The sequence below is a fragment of the Manduca sexta genome, chromosome 27, assembly GCF_014839805.1.
Source record: "Manduca sexta isolate Smith_Timp_Sample1 chromosome 27, JHU_Msex_v1.0, whole genome shotgun sequence".
In the NCBI taxonomy this organism is placed as follows: domain Eukaryota; kingdom Metazoa; phylum Arthropoda; class Insecta; order Lepidoptera; family Sphingidae; genus Manduca; species Manduca sexta.
Window position 1 is genome coordinate 11,751,538 of NC_051141.1, and position 14,377 is coordinate 11,765,914.

The following is a 14,377-nucleotide window of genomic DNA, read 5'->3' on the forward strand; positions in this document are numbered from 1 at the left end:
TTAACTTAGTCCCCAAGGCAAGTAGAATAGGCCATGCTGTACGGACCGTTTTGTGTCAAACGATATTTTGTTCCAATATGTACGGGTGGAATTCGAAAGTCCCTCTTTCTCTTTACTCAAAAATATAAAACTTACTCGGAATTGTTATAATGAGATAATCTTTATGTATACTACGTACCGAGCTTAGTCGGATGTGTAGGGATGGGTAGTGTTTACGCTGTATAGGTAATGTATATTACAACGCAGTATTTATGCCATACAACAGTCGGAGGGTTAAAGACAGCATGCAAATGATCCAGGCCACAGGTATAGATTATTGCTTTTATTTGGGTACAAAGATGTAGAGTATAAAATAAAAATACTGCATTTGGTATCAATCTTTTTCATAAAACTTTGATTATGAAAATTAAGCATTTAGACAAATACATGTTTTACATCTATAAAATAAAATTAAAGCATAAGTTGTATTTCTAGACTAAGTTTAACATTATTTCTTTATCTAAATAGAAGTTGTATAATCGTATAGTACAAATAAAAAAGCAAGTGAAGTTTGGACCATTGTTAGGAATTTAAGTTTTCCATAGTGCTCGATATATGTAATTATGACACGTCAGCCATAAGAATTCGTATTTACAACATACATTATAATTTCGTTATAAATTGATATTTCGTTCGTAGCATTAGGGTAAGAATAGCGTCACTAAGGCAGAGAGGGTGTTTTATTGTACATTATTATTATTAAATATTATTAGTGCCTAAATTTACTCACTAACGATAATGCAATATGAGGGAATGAGAACTCATTACAAAACTACTCTTTCTCTCATCTATTCACTAAACACTAGACGATATAACGAAGAGTAATAAGGCGACAATCACCAAAGTAAATGCATACTTATTGTTCATAGAGATGCTCTACGTCTCTTAGAAAATAATTAAACTTCTAATTATTTAATTAGCTTATATAACATTGGTTCCTCAGTGTTACACGACTACGTCACAGCGCGAACAACACAAGTCCAGCCTTACTATCCTTTATAAACACTACCAGCCATCATAAGTAGGTATTTTATGATTTTTGCTCTATGAATTATGATAATTATATCTGTATTTGCTACGGTACACCACTATGTACAGATTTCGGATAATCTCCACGGCACGTTAAAAGAATGATCAAATGTGTCAATATAACTGACTTAATACAAATATTCGTAGATATAATATTAATGTTTAGGGCCTGTGGAGTAGTCCACGGTGCGTTGTGGCCGTACCCTTGTGCGTATCGACAGACATCAGTCGTATTAGAAGCGGTATCATTGACGCTGTGACATACGCGCCGCGCATTCACTTGCTAATACACGAACGGTGCACGCTTTCTCAGTTAAATAAATTTACTTTTACAGTGAGTGCGCGACGCGACAGTGTTTCAAAGTCCACTTTGCAAACAAAACAGCTCGCTTAAATCTAAAAGTGCTTACATTATTAGGCTCGTATATTAAGCCGTACGTTTCGGTCCACGAGTGGGAACATAAGACCTATACATAACACTATAAAGCTCACGTTCGGATACATACGCTGTCTACGCATTGCTTGTCTGTATAATCAACTTAATTACTTCGTCGTACGTGTTACAGTCTTTGGATAAAGTATGGAAAGTGGTAAATAAAACTTCTCTTAAATCAGTCGAACAATACAACGAAATTATTGCATTCCATCACGTTGTCTCAATAACTACTATATCTGGTTTGAAATACGCTATATTGTATAAAAACAATGTTATTGTCAATACAGGTCTAGGTAATTTTATTTATGCGACTACATGCCATATTATTTTATACAGTAGGAGACGGTATATAATAGATTCCATTTGTTTTTGTGTTTAATTTATGTATTATAATGCTTTCTTATGACTTCAAATTATACTTCGGCACTATAGCGTAAAATCATTTTACATCATAATATAATGCATTATAAATAGGTACCCTCAAATGAAAATATCATCGAGATACAAAAATCAGCTTAATATGCTACTTTACTGTTAAATCACATTGGGGCCATTATCATTATAGTCTCTAATTTTCACATTTAAATAAAGTATATAGATTAAAGATATATTTTTAATTTCTGATTATAAATAATATTTTAGAAAACATGATTTAGAAATTTAATTTATAAATATATAGCTCTTAATACATTATTCGGTGTAATGAAAGTAAATGTTCGTAAGTCCTAGGCCGCGATGAATAAATATGAACCACACAAGTGTATGTATCCTAACGCTCTAGCGACAAGAGACCAAATTCGCGCTATCTAATCGCACTGATACAATATTGTCGGAATATCCCTCCCGCCACAACCTCAACATAGCAAACTACGGAAAATAGACAATTTCAACTATGAACACTACTAATATTCTTATTATTCGTTTCAGATGCATCCCTAAATACTATAATATTCCTATCATATAATTATTAGGTACTAAGTACGGGGTCGTGAAATGTAGGAAAATAAATGACTAACTATCAAGTTTGGTAACTTTACCTATTAAGCGATTTCACACACTACACCCCCAATGATATGACTAAGAAGAATTGTGCGAGAAACAGTGCTTACGACGCATCACTCGCGATGCATCAATCATATAATTTGGCTAGAAAAATAATGTAGAATGTAAAACATTGTCGATAAAATATCAGTCGATCTTTTCCTTAACTTACATAACCACAATGAAAATACAGATTTCGTGCTGGAGTGAAGTTCTCGCAACAACACTGAATAGTTTAATTTCATAACAATTTCGTCTGCAAATGTTTCATCTGCCCGTGATTAATCAATGCAAATATAAAATTAAGATTCGTGCAGGTGTCAATATTACACGCGATAGTCGACTGTACAATCTGCAATAAAATATCAAACCCGAAACGAAAACTTCAATCCAACACTAGGAAATAATCTAGCATCTACATCTATTAAAATGGATATCTTAGTCGTGTGACTAACATTCCTATATCGTAATGAGGTTCAGTGTGTGTAAGGCATTAGCTTATTGCTTGTAGAGTAGACGAGTGCACCCGAGCCGGTCAGGTGTAGCACGTGGAATCATGACGTCACAGGAGGGAGCGAAGGAAGATCGGGACGCTTATGTCTATTATACGTAGCTCACATGTTACGAGTTACAATACGCTCAGGTGGCGACTCACTTACGATGCTATCGCGTGACGCGGTAGCCGAATGTCGCAAACTATTACAACATACTGTTTAAGCGGCCGTGAAAATTTACTTCGTTGACTACACCAGGTAAACGATATTTTTTTATTCTACTGGTATGCTCGTAGACAAACTGTGAAACATAAATCTATGTACATTCATTTAATTTAAACAATGACCATACAATTTCGTGTTAAAGTCGCGCTGGTAAAGTCGCAAGTGAGCGGCCATCTTCATATCACTATTATAATATCCACTGCGCTCTGTACGCCGCAACTGCACCTTTTCTATTTCTGACTACACAGTTTAAGATATTTCTTAACGACTAATTGAAGCTGCCATCAATATAGATAACGGTACTATGGAGGACGCAGGGTTTAGAGATTTCGAATATCTACTTTTCTCTATACTATTTTACTTTACTTACAAGTTTATTTTAGTGCCTGAACCTCGAATACCAATAGTTTAACATCTAAACGTACCTACAGTTACATCGACGTACAGAGCACAGTCGTTTCTACAAAAAAATGGCGAGCAATATTCCATACGAACACGTTCCATCTAAAGGCGAACGCGCCAATACGCCATCAAACAGTCCGACAGAAGCTGTGCATAAAGCCGACCGGGGAGGTGAAGCGATCTATCTAGAATTAAGTACAAAAAACCCTACGCGTCCGTATGGAACATCGCGCCGCCAGCGTGCCGCGTGCAGCGTGCAGCGTGCTGCCAGAACACGCCGCGACACACAAATATATCACGACGCATCACATCGGGTCTAGTATTCGCTACGCCACGCCCATTGTGCATGTGCACCGTACAATGCATTTTCATTGATACATGACGTAATGATTTGGATCATTTAACAATAGCATAAATTATAACATGTAATATAATCGACGGGAAACTGAATTACATAATTACTTCACCAGCACATAAAAATTATAAAAATAAAGCAACTTTTTAATAATGTAACAATTGAGACGCAATATACGACGCTCAACAAGTATCGTAAACTACATTGGATACGCGTGAGAGTATCAGGTATTGCGGAACATGACAAAATGTTTACATTAATTACACACAATTAATGTAAACATAATCGCTTAATATGTATTATTTGTCAATTATCATAATGCGCATGACCCGTTACCCTGGTGAATCACTGGTGGTAAAAGGCATGCGGCAATAACATCCGCGCCGTTGTTCAACGTGTCTATCCTGTAGTATATTTAGCACTGTATTGCGTTCTTATTGTTACCCCGCCAATAAGATCAAAAATAATTAAAATCTGGTGATCATATCATGTTGGCATTGAACGGAGCACGAGATCGCGCGCTAGTCGAGGCCGGGATGCGGCCGCGCGCGCCGGCATCACGTGCCCGCGTACCCGAGCCCCTTGCGCTGCAGGAACAGGTGCGCCTGCGCAAAGCTTGGCCGCTCCAGCTCCTCTCGTCGCCAGCACTCGCACATCAACTCGTATACGTCGCGCGGACACCCGGGCGACCGGTCGATGCACTCGAACAGACCGTCGTCCGCTTGTAAGTGCGACAGGTTCTCCAATACCTGTGATGGAAAAGTATTAGTTGTATAAATACATGAAAATTAATAAAAACTATTTTCAGCGGTTTAATTGAATATAATTATTGTAATCTTATACAACATATACATTTCTATTCAGTCATGGCAAAGCAACTGCACCATAATGGATAGTAAGTACAGTACAGTTCTAGAAAAATGTTTACAGGAGAAATATTATTCACGATGCACACACAGTTACGTCGGCCAGACTAACTTATTAGTTTCATTAGACACAACACCTTTATTTAGACAAACCGTTACTAAACGAAATTTTACATGAATTGTGTTACTAATTTATCTTAAAATTACGTACGAATGTGTATATGATATTAAAAAAAAAAATACATATTTTCGCCTAATAACGGATTTTCTGGTCTCAAAATATCTTGTAATAGTTACCTCAGCGTCAGTGAAGTGCTCGTAGGGGCGGCGGCGGCAGAGCGTGAATATCTCATGCAGCGTCACCGCGAACGCCCACACGTCGCTCTTGGTCGTATACTTGCCGCGCAGCACCGACTCACACGCCGCCCAGCGCAGGGGCAGCGGGATGCGACCATCAGCCTTTATAAAAAAGAATTTCATATACATGAGTACGTACATAATCATCACAATAAAATTTTAAAGTTCACTGCTGAACATAGGCTTCTCCTAAATATTTCCAAACCAACTTGTTAGACGCGGCCTGCATCCATTATGAAGTCGCCGGCGACTTCCTTTTCAAGTCGTCTGTCCACCATAATAACAGATCAAACCCCATTTTCTTAACTTCACTTAAAAATACTCTTTACAATAGTCTCGCCATCACAGTTTACAGCATGTAATATAAAGTTGCTAATATAACTTACAATTGATGCAGTAGCTCATCTTAAAATAGTACACTTTTATTTTGACGTATTATAATTTATAGCTTGTCATTAACACTATATATTTATATAATCTACACATATTTAATGAAAACTAGAAACGGTACACTACCATCCTCTATGGACTGAATTTACAGAAGACAATAAATTATTGTATTGTTATTGTAAAATTTGACAATAATATCGTAAATTAAGCGACGATAGCCTAGTTGGGTGTGGAACGGACTGCCAAGACGAATGTCTGCAGGTTCAAACCCCAAGGGCACACACCTTTGACTTTTCTGAAAATCATGTGTGTATTCTTTGTGACTTTATCGTTCGCCTCAACGGTGAAGGAAAACATCGTGAGGAATCCTGCACATCTGACAAGTTCTCTATAGGAATTTCGAAGGTGTGTGAAGTCTACCAATCCGCACTAGGCCAGCGTGGTGGACTAAGGCCTAATCTCTCTCAGTAGTAGAGGAGGCCCGTGCTCAACCGTGGGACAGTATATAGGTATAATACAGGGCTGATATTATTATTATATCGTAAAAATACCTTGTAATAATCGCACGCGTACGCTTCGTTGTCCGTGCCAAAGTCGCTGATCTTTACTTGATACGCTTTGCCGATCAGGCAGTTCCTGTTTTTAACGATACAACATTACTAAACAAATATAATTAAAAGTATTATAGTTTTACATGAAGTTTTTTTTGTGAATTATACTATGCAATGATTCCAAATAATTAGTTTAATTGAAATATTCAAAACTCGACACACCTAGCAGCCAGATCTCTGTGAACGAAGTTCAACGACTCAAGGTACTGCATGCCGGCGGCTATCTGCGTTGCGATGTGGAGTAGAGTGGGAGTCGAGGGGGGTGAGGCGGTCCTCAGGAACGCGCAGAGGTCGCCTAGCTCCAGGTACTCGAGCACCACGGCCAGGGGCGGCGACCGGCACGCCCCGAGCACCCGGGCCAGGTGGGGGGACGACAACGCGGCTAATATGCGGACGTCGCGCTCAAACTCCTCCCTGGAATACGAGATTGGTTTCAAAACGTATTGCTCGCACTAATATGAAGTACGAAGAGTTGAAGCGTTGGCAGTACGATTTATATTTTAATATTCTAATTTGTAACTCAAGCTGTATTTAGTAAGGTATTACAAAACTAAACTTTACCTTTTATAACCTCTATTCAAACTATAAAACTAACCAAGCTTTTCTAATTGACGTATTTATTGATTCAAAACTAACTTTTATTAATCAAGATTAGTTTTCAAACAAGAAATTCTATTTTGTGTAGTTTGAATATAATATTTTAAGCAAGTCAAACCCTAAACAAGCTGTAAAGGTCATGCAAGAAGATGAGAACAAGAAAAATATCTATAAAACTATGTTCATACATTATATACCTCTCCTTGAGTGTGGCGTCGTGGCACAAGAACTTCACCGCGACGAGTCTTTTCTCCGATGTAATGGTCCCGTTGTACTCAGGCACGCCGTCCGCCTCCGCCACATACACCTTGTGACAAATTGTAATATTTAGCTGTCTGATATATAAAGTAAGTTTATTAAAGGTAAAAGTTGTACAAAAATAGATTATAATTGAAAAAAGAAAACTCATAAACTTATATCTTTACATTAAAACAGAAACAATAAATTAAATGTTATACAGGGTCATTTTGACATTGCGTTACTAAATGAAACTTACTTCTAATTTCTTGAAAATAACACTTTGCAATAAGTGGCTCGACTCGTACATGTAAAATAAAAAAGTGTAAGTTTCGAACAAAATAAATATCAATAAAAAATCATTTAAATTTTACGCACCCTAATGCCACTACTACTACTCTAAGAGAATTCGTCGTAGCGACCATAACACTGTCAGTCAGAAATACACCCGTACACACGCCACACTTCCACTAAACTACAAAATGATAAAAAAAAAATCAGAAAATTAAAACCGGGATGATTTTTGGCATAATGTTAGCAGAGGCAAAGACGAGTATATGGTTTAATTTAATAACGCAATGTGAAAATTACCTGCACATGTAAGCTGGTTCACACCAAACAACTTATAAAAAACTGGAAATTTCGTTTAATAAGAACATCATACGATGTTTTATGTTGCACACTTACTGTGCCAAAAGCACCCTCCGCTAGCTTAGAGATCATCCTCAGTCTGTGTCTCGGGAACTCTATCACATTCGTGGTCTCGAGACGTCTCTTCAAGTCTATAAAAATCTCTTGTTGGCTTGGCGACTGGAAATAAACAATGGTAAACTAAGGTAAAATGGTATTGTTAACTGTGTGTGCGTGTTTTTTTTTTCTTTTATATATTTTTTTTTTGTTGTGTTTTTATGTGTGTGTAGAGAAATAAATGGTTTAAATGGTAAAGGAAGTAGTGAACAGAGTAATATCGTAAGATAAATTTTAATTATGTATCATTATGCTAATTATAATATGTTTTATTTGCAGGCATTGATTTGTCTACATGACCTGCTTCGCAGACGATCGACGTATAATTATAGCCTTATGTTTGATATGTAAAGTGAAGCATTTTATAGGTTAATTCCAAATATTTTCCCATCGTATAATAATCCTTCATTACTGCCGAACCAAACAACAAGCACGCCATTGAAATGTTTCCTTCCTTTGAGCAGTATCTGTTGGGTAGTGTTTCCATAAGAATATGCGTCAAAATGTCAATTATGGTTCGTAAACTGAAATTCACATAAGTACTGGAGAGATTTGGAAAAGCATCATTAATGCAGCCATTATTATGTACTACGTACACAACCCAGGGCGTAATACTTGCCATTGTATTACTCACATTTGTAAAACAAAAACATAAGTTTGACAAATACCAAGAATTAAATTTTTTGTATGTAATGGATACGATGTGCTTGGTGTATGTGAGCGAATATTTGCTTATTTGGCTTATCCAACATAAACTTTGCCCATAAAGGCGATAATGCTTTACTTAAAAGGCGCAAATATTTTGACAAATACGCCTGGTTTATTTATAGTAACATCAAACCTTAATATAGCCAGCAAACAACTTGAGAACACTTTGGGATTTTGTATATTAGTGTACACTTCACTGGTTCATTATTACAAGGTTCGATAATATATGTTCGCATTAAAACACTTTAATACAATATTCGTATTGTTAAAAATTAGAAATGATAATGATTGATGGATTATCATTTTTATCTTTCGGGATTATAAGATTTTTTACTGAAAAAGACATACAATCATATGTTATACATAATTAAATTTGTGCAAAAATATTACATAGAACCTTATAATAGTGAGCCAGTTAGTTGCTGCCGGTCGTTATAGTGCAGTCGACTCACTCTAGCACTATGCTTGGACCGCAGCGAGCTGCCGGAGCGCCTGGTGCCGAACTCGGGCAAGGCGTCGACGTGGTCGGCGAGGTCCGCGCGCTCCGACACCGAGTCCATGCGCCGCTTAGTCAGCAGCGGCGCCGAGCTCAGCTCAGGCACTGCGTAGTCGTAGTTCGAGCTGTCTGCTGACACGATCCGACACGTCACTCACCGCGTATTACAAATTTAAAACATTTACGGTAAGCTCGTCTCGTCATTCAAAGCAATAAAACAAAAATTGAATAACGAGTTCTATTGTAATATATGTTTTGTTATTTTCACAACTGTAAGTGACTTGAGAGACGTTCATTAGGCGAACATAAAATCCTTGTGAGCTACACATCTGATTTATAAACAATATGGAAAGGTTGAAACTAAATTTTAAGCTTCACAAGTATCCGCAAGGTAGGTAGAATTAAAAAGGTACAAAATATGGTATAAAAATGTATTACTATATATAAGTTCATGTTAAGATATTCCCAATCACAGAATAAAAAATCTAAATAAATCATAAGTAAACCAAACATCTCACCTGACAGGGCAGTGTTGGAGTCCTTAACAAAGTCTTTCATCTCGAGCAGTACAGTACTATAACTAAAATACGGCGCACACTTGAGAGCCTGGTACGGCTCCTGGTACTCGTCCGACTTAACATCTAAAGCGCAGTCTATTATCATTTTGTTTTCAGGTAGCATCGACGTGCCGCAGCCGCTGTAGTTGTCCACTGTCCTCTTCTGGGAAATGGTGGACTTGGCTAGAGGTGACGCGAAGCACTTCCTGTGTCTATGTCTGTGGACGACTAAGAACACGGCGACGCCCAGTAGGATGACTAGGGCTGTCAACACCCCCACTGCGATCGCGACGTATAACAGATCTTCTTGGTGGGCGGGCGACACTGGCACGTCCTTACTCAAAGTCAACTTCGTTTTGTCTTTGCCGAGCGCTGGCTTCAAGCTCTCCGGCGTGTAGTTGCCTTGTGCGACATCTGAAGATAATTAATGCAAATTTATAATTTTGAATCTGTCGAACAAAAATAATAAAATATTTTTATATTATAGCTGTACGAGACGGGGCAATCAACATTATAATTGATTGAGCTTATAAAACGTCAACAGAGACAGTAACAAAAAATGGATTTACCAAAATAAAGTGACCTCACAAACGATCCGTAATTAGTGTCGAAATGATCCACAAATGCAATTAAATTTATACTTTTACGCAGCAAAAGCTAGTAACAATAAATGTAATCATATGAAATTTTTGCAAAACTAAACACTCCGCTTTATTCCACTGCTGAACACTGGTATTCAATCTTTATAACGACACAATATAGTACGCACCGGAATCAAACACGACCTCGCTGATGAGTATCCAGCGCGCGGCGAAGCTCAACTCAATGCGCACCCACTTGCCGATGCGGTGGTGCAGCTTGATGCTCACGTTGCGCGCGCTCTCGAATATGTTGTCGCTCGCGTGCGTGTAGTGGATCGGCTCGTCTTGGAAGTGACGACCGCCTATCGAGAACGATATTACCGCCTCCGAGAACACCTGCGGGTTTTCGATACAATTACAGCGGTAGAGACTTAACCAATAGATTTAAAAAAATGTTCATTGCGAGTAGTTTGATTTTGGGTATTAAGGTAGTACCGGCCTAATATTGATCAACGACTAAACGAACTAATGAAATATTTACGCTAATATAAAAGTATCTGTAACTTCTTGCGCAATATATCGCTGCAAGAACTTGCCAATCTAATGTTAACATGATAAAGCAAACGGTGCGACTCAATTCACAAATAACGTGCTATATACTAAAACGTTTAACATTACTTCAAGCGCGAAGAACCAATTGAGCTAAACTAACGAAGATTACATGACCAGATTAACTGACCTGCACGTCTCGCATGAACTTATTATTGCAGTACAGATGCACCGCGCTGAACTCGCGAACTTTGTCGAACTCGAAAGTGATGACGGGCGGCGCGGGGCGCGAGTCGTTCCGCCAGCCGACCCAGGCGGACTTCTTGGCGGCCTCCCTGATCTCGTCGCTGCCGAACTGGCCGTCGACGAGCTGCCCGAGCCCGCCGCGCAGCTCCTCGCCCCACACGCCGTCGTATATCATGTCCGTCAGCTCCACGCCGTTGCTGCGCTTGTTGCCTTTCGGCATCGAGTACGACACGATACCCACTGTCAATTAAAAATATGTTTTAAGTAAGTACAACTTAAATAAAAACATGGATAGTTATTTTTTTATATTAGTAAAACAGAAATGTATAAATATTTTAAAATACAAGAACAATTTCCAATATATCTATATTGGAAAAAGAATTAAAACAGCTGTATTTAATTACGTAAGCTTATCATTTATTGCGGAGTACAATGGTTGTAAAATGACAGTCAAGCTCAGCAGTATGATTTGGGTACATGAATTCGCAACGCACATTTATATGCTTTAATAATATTCGCTTGAAAATATTTTAAAGCCGGCAAATGCACTGGTGTGTTTAAAACTAAGCTAAATTCGCCAATAGTAAATGATATTGAGTATTGCGTGTCATCGGTAAAGTGCTAACAGCGTGTTGGTCAAATACTAACCAGGTCAGAAAAGAAATACAAGAAAGCCAAAAGCAGAGATTTTTTTAAGGACAAGTATAATTAAAAATATATACATATATATATCAAAATGTAATGGCCTTTAAATTGAAAATCTGAGTAAAAAAATATATTATAATTAAATTGAGGTAATTTGGGCACTGAATTTCGCCAATAGCATAATACTCGCTTCGCATGTCGCTAGCTCACCATTACCAGGCTCCATCTTATATTTTTGCACAAATTGAGTTATATAATATATACACGTGTTATACATGTAACGCCTGGTTCTATGTCTATAAATAAAAAATATATAAATAATCGCGAAAAATATGTAAAGGGGATTCCCCCTTTACATATTATTTTTTCCACGCAATTTGTAGGACAATGTGAGTGGTAAGCTATGCAAATGTTAACCAACGAATAAAAACAAAAATTAGTTGGTTAGTAATTATTTTTCATGACCTCGTTTATGATATATGTTGGAGAGAGGGGAGTCCCTAACAAAACCTTATATTTTGTAGGACAAATATGTGTTTACATTATTTAGATAATTATCTCGATAATTAACAAAGAAAAATTCGGTTAGTAATACTTTTTTCAAAATTCGTCAAATCAACATATTTTATCCTTGCTCCCCCTATTAAGCTACCATTTACCAACATTACTGTAAGGAAAAACTTGGGCGTCTAGTCAAAAGGTAGCTCTACTCACGAAAAATCAGCTTGATAGTAATAAACGATGAAAAGTGTACCAGGGATCCTTTACTAGGACCTTCTAATAGTGAGTTAGAAACATATAAAATTTATTACCACAAATCATAGCTCATAAGTTCGCAAAGAATGAAATATATCTCGGTTAAATCAAGAACAAAACCCATGACTTTATAGGGAGTGTGTAACGAATCGCGCCCTGCGTCTTGCAACGCTTGGACTCATATTCATATCGCTGGGCCAAACCGATATTCCTTCTTTAATTATTTTTTGTTAACAAACCTTTTTTGATATAAAAAAAATTAAATCTAGCAATGAAGGATTGGAAATAATCTGCTAAAAAAAAGTTTGAAATCTTCTGGTCGGGGTAAGTGACAAATTGCGTGACTGATGCACGGGGAAAGACGTGACGTCACCATTACGGTGCGGGCGCGCAAACGGCGCCGAGATAAACCTATACGGACAAATTCTTTCTAATAGAGTTGGAAATGGCAATTGCACGCTGTAATCGAACATGAGAAACCAAACCATTTTGTACATACAGGAATAATACAATGCGAAATAATGTTGTGTCTGTTTTATATCAACTATAATCAACACAGGACTTTCACCTGCACTGATGATCGTGATAACTTGCTTGTAAATTTCCAAGTAATGGAATAAAGCGTCAGTGTCGAACTGTGCACGAATTTCAACTAGACGCATTATACATAAGTAACGGTTTCTACAAGTGTAAGCAAAGTACACTGCTGCCCATGTAACCGGTTTAACGACGGGCGGTATTTATTATTACTTCCACTTCGCAACATCTCGAAGGTAAAACACAAGTTTCCCAGATCGTATCCAATGGAATGTACTAAATGTTAATTTGTGATTGTCAAGTAAATAAATCAGCGGTGCGCTTGCACAGGCTCGTGACTAGACTCGCGAAGCACGAAAGCTCCTTTGATATGAAGTGCAACAAATCATTAAGAAAAATACTATTGCCGGTTCAATTCACAAAATGTGCAGCTTACATAAAAATGCCACCGCCGTCTCTCCACACGACGGCTACAATTCTCTTTATCGAATAGCATCTACATAAACTCATTGTGTCAGCCAAGCGATTGATTTACATTCACAGAACCAATTATACGCAACATAGGTTTCTTTTAATAAAGCTCTTCTGTAATGTTACATAGCGAGAATTTTTTTTTAGAGAAAACATACAACTACTTCCGTCACGAGTTATTAATAAAATAAAATAAATAAAGAAAATAAGCGATATCAGATGAAGACATTCTGATGTGTATTGAATATTTTTAACAGAATCTTTTTAACTTTTCCTTTTTTAAGTTATTGTTTTGTGGGTATGAAAAATGAATCCTGGGTATTTTAAAAAGGCAAATATTCGGTCATTTAAAATCAATACAGAAGTTTTGCTTTAAAATTAAGTTTAATAACTAAATACTCAAATTATAACCAATGGCGCTCAGCTACTTCTATAATATGATATGTATGTTAACATTTTTTAATTTGAAATACTGTAATTTTTGGGGCAAGGTTAAAGATAGGTAATGTGTTTGCGTCCTTAAGAAGATAAAGATGCAGTCACCGTCGTCCGTCACCATGAACTACATATTTACTTTACCAGGCGACAACATTTAAATTCCTTGCGTTGTTGGCGCTTAGACACGCGGTCCATGCGAAGTGATGTAGTATAAAATGTAATAAAGTCTATTTTGTAATAGCGTGGTACACGAACGCGTTCAAGACTAAGTGACGAAACATAAACACTTGCTTTATCACGATTTAAATTATTAAAGAGTTCACTACAAGATCCGACATGTACATATCTGTATGCAACATTGTGCATTACCAAGAGATTTGCTAGTACCTGTAGATTTAATATAAAATGAGAGTGCAATCCACGCGTGCGGCATCCCGCGGGTGCACTTGTGAGTTTATGTGTGTACCGTAGTCCGCTAAGCAACAAGCGGCGAGTGCATTCGGCAACAGTTCGCACGCAGTTCGTCAGATGACGCTCGACGCATTGCCCGTGACTCAACCGCGATGC

General features: G+C 37.5%; 1 protein-coding gene across 3 annotated transcripts in view; it reads right to left on the reverse strand.

Moving 5' to 3' along the window:
• Positions 1 to 366: 366 nt before the first annotated feature.
• LOC115448900 (discoidin domain-containing receptor 2) overlaps positions 367 to 14,377 on the reverse strand; it is a 47,090-nt gene continuing 33,079 nt past the window's right edge. For 2 of the 3 annotated variants that reach the window (XM_030176515.2, XM_037443939.1), the window contains 10 exons: positions 10,908 to 11,203; positions 10,357 to 10,564; positions 9,549 to 10,001; positions 8,987 to 9,159; positions 7,767 to 7,889; positions 7,031 to 7,149; positions 6,408 to 6,659; positions 6,186 to 6,270; positions 5,185 to 5,346; positions 367 to 4,770 (listed from right to left, as the gene is read on the reverse strand). In XM_030176515.2, the coding sequence (XP_030032375.1) occupies positions 4,579 to 4,770; positions 5,185 to 5,346; positions 6,186 to 6,270; positions 6,408 to 6,659; positions 7,031 to 7,149; positions 7,767 to 7,889; positions 8,987 to 9,159; positions 9,549 to 10,001; positions 10,357 to 10,564; positions 10,908 to 11,203 (2,063 nt within the window). In that variant the 3' untranslated portion in view covers positions 367 to 4,578. The remainder of the gene's footprint in view (positions 4,771 to 5,184; positions 5,347 to 6,185; positions 6,271 to 6,407; positions 6,660 to 7,030; positions 7,150 to 7,766; positions 7,890 to 8,986; positions 9,160 to 9,548; positions 10,002 to 10,356; positions 10,565 to 10,907; positions 11,204 to 14,377) is intronic. The other variant, XM_030176516.2, reaches the window with a different exon arrangement.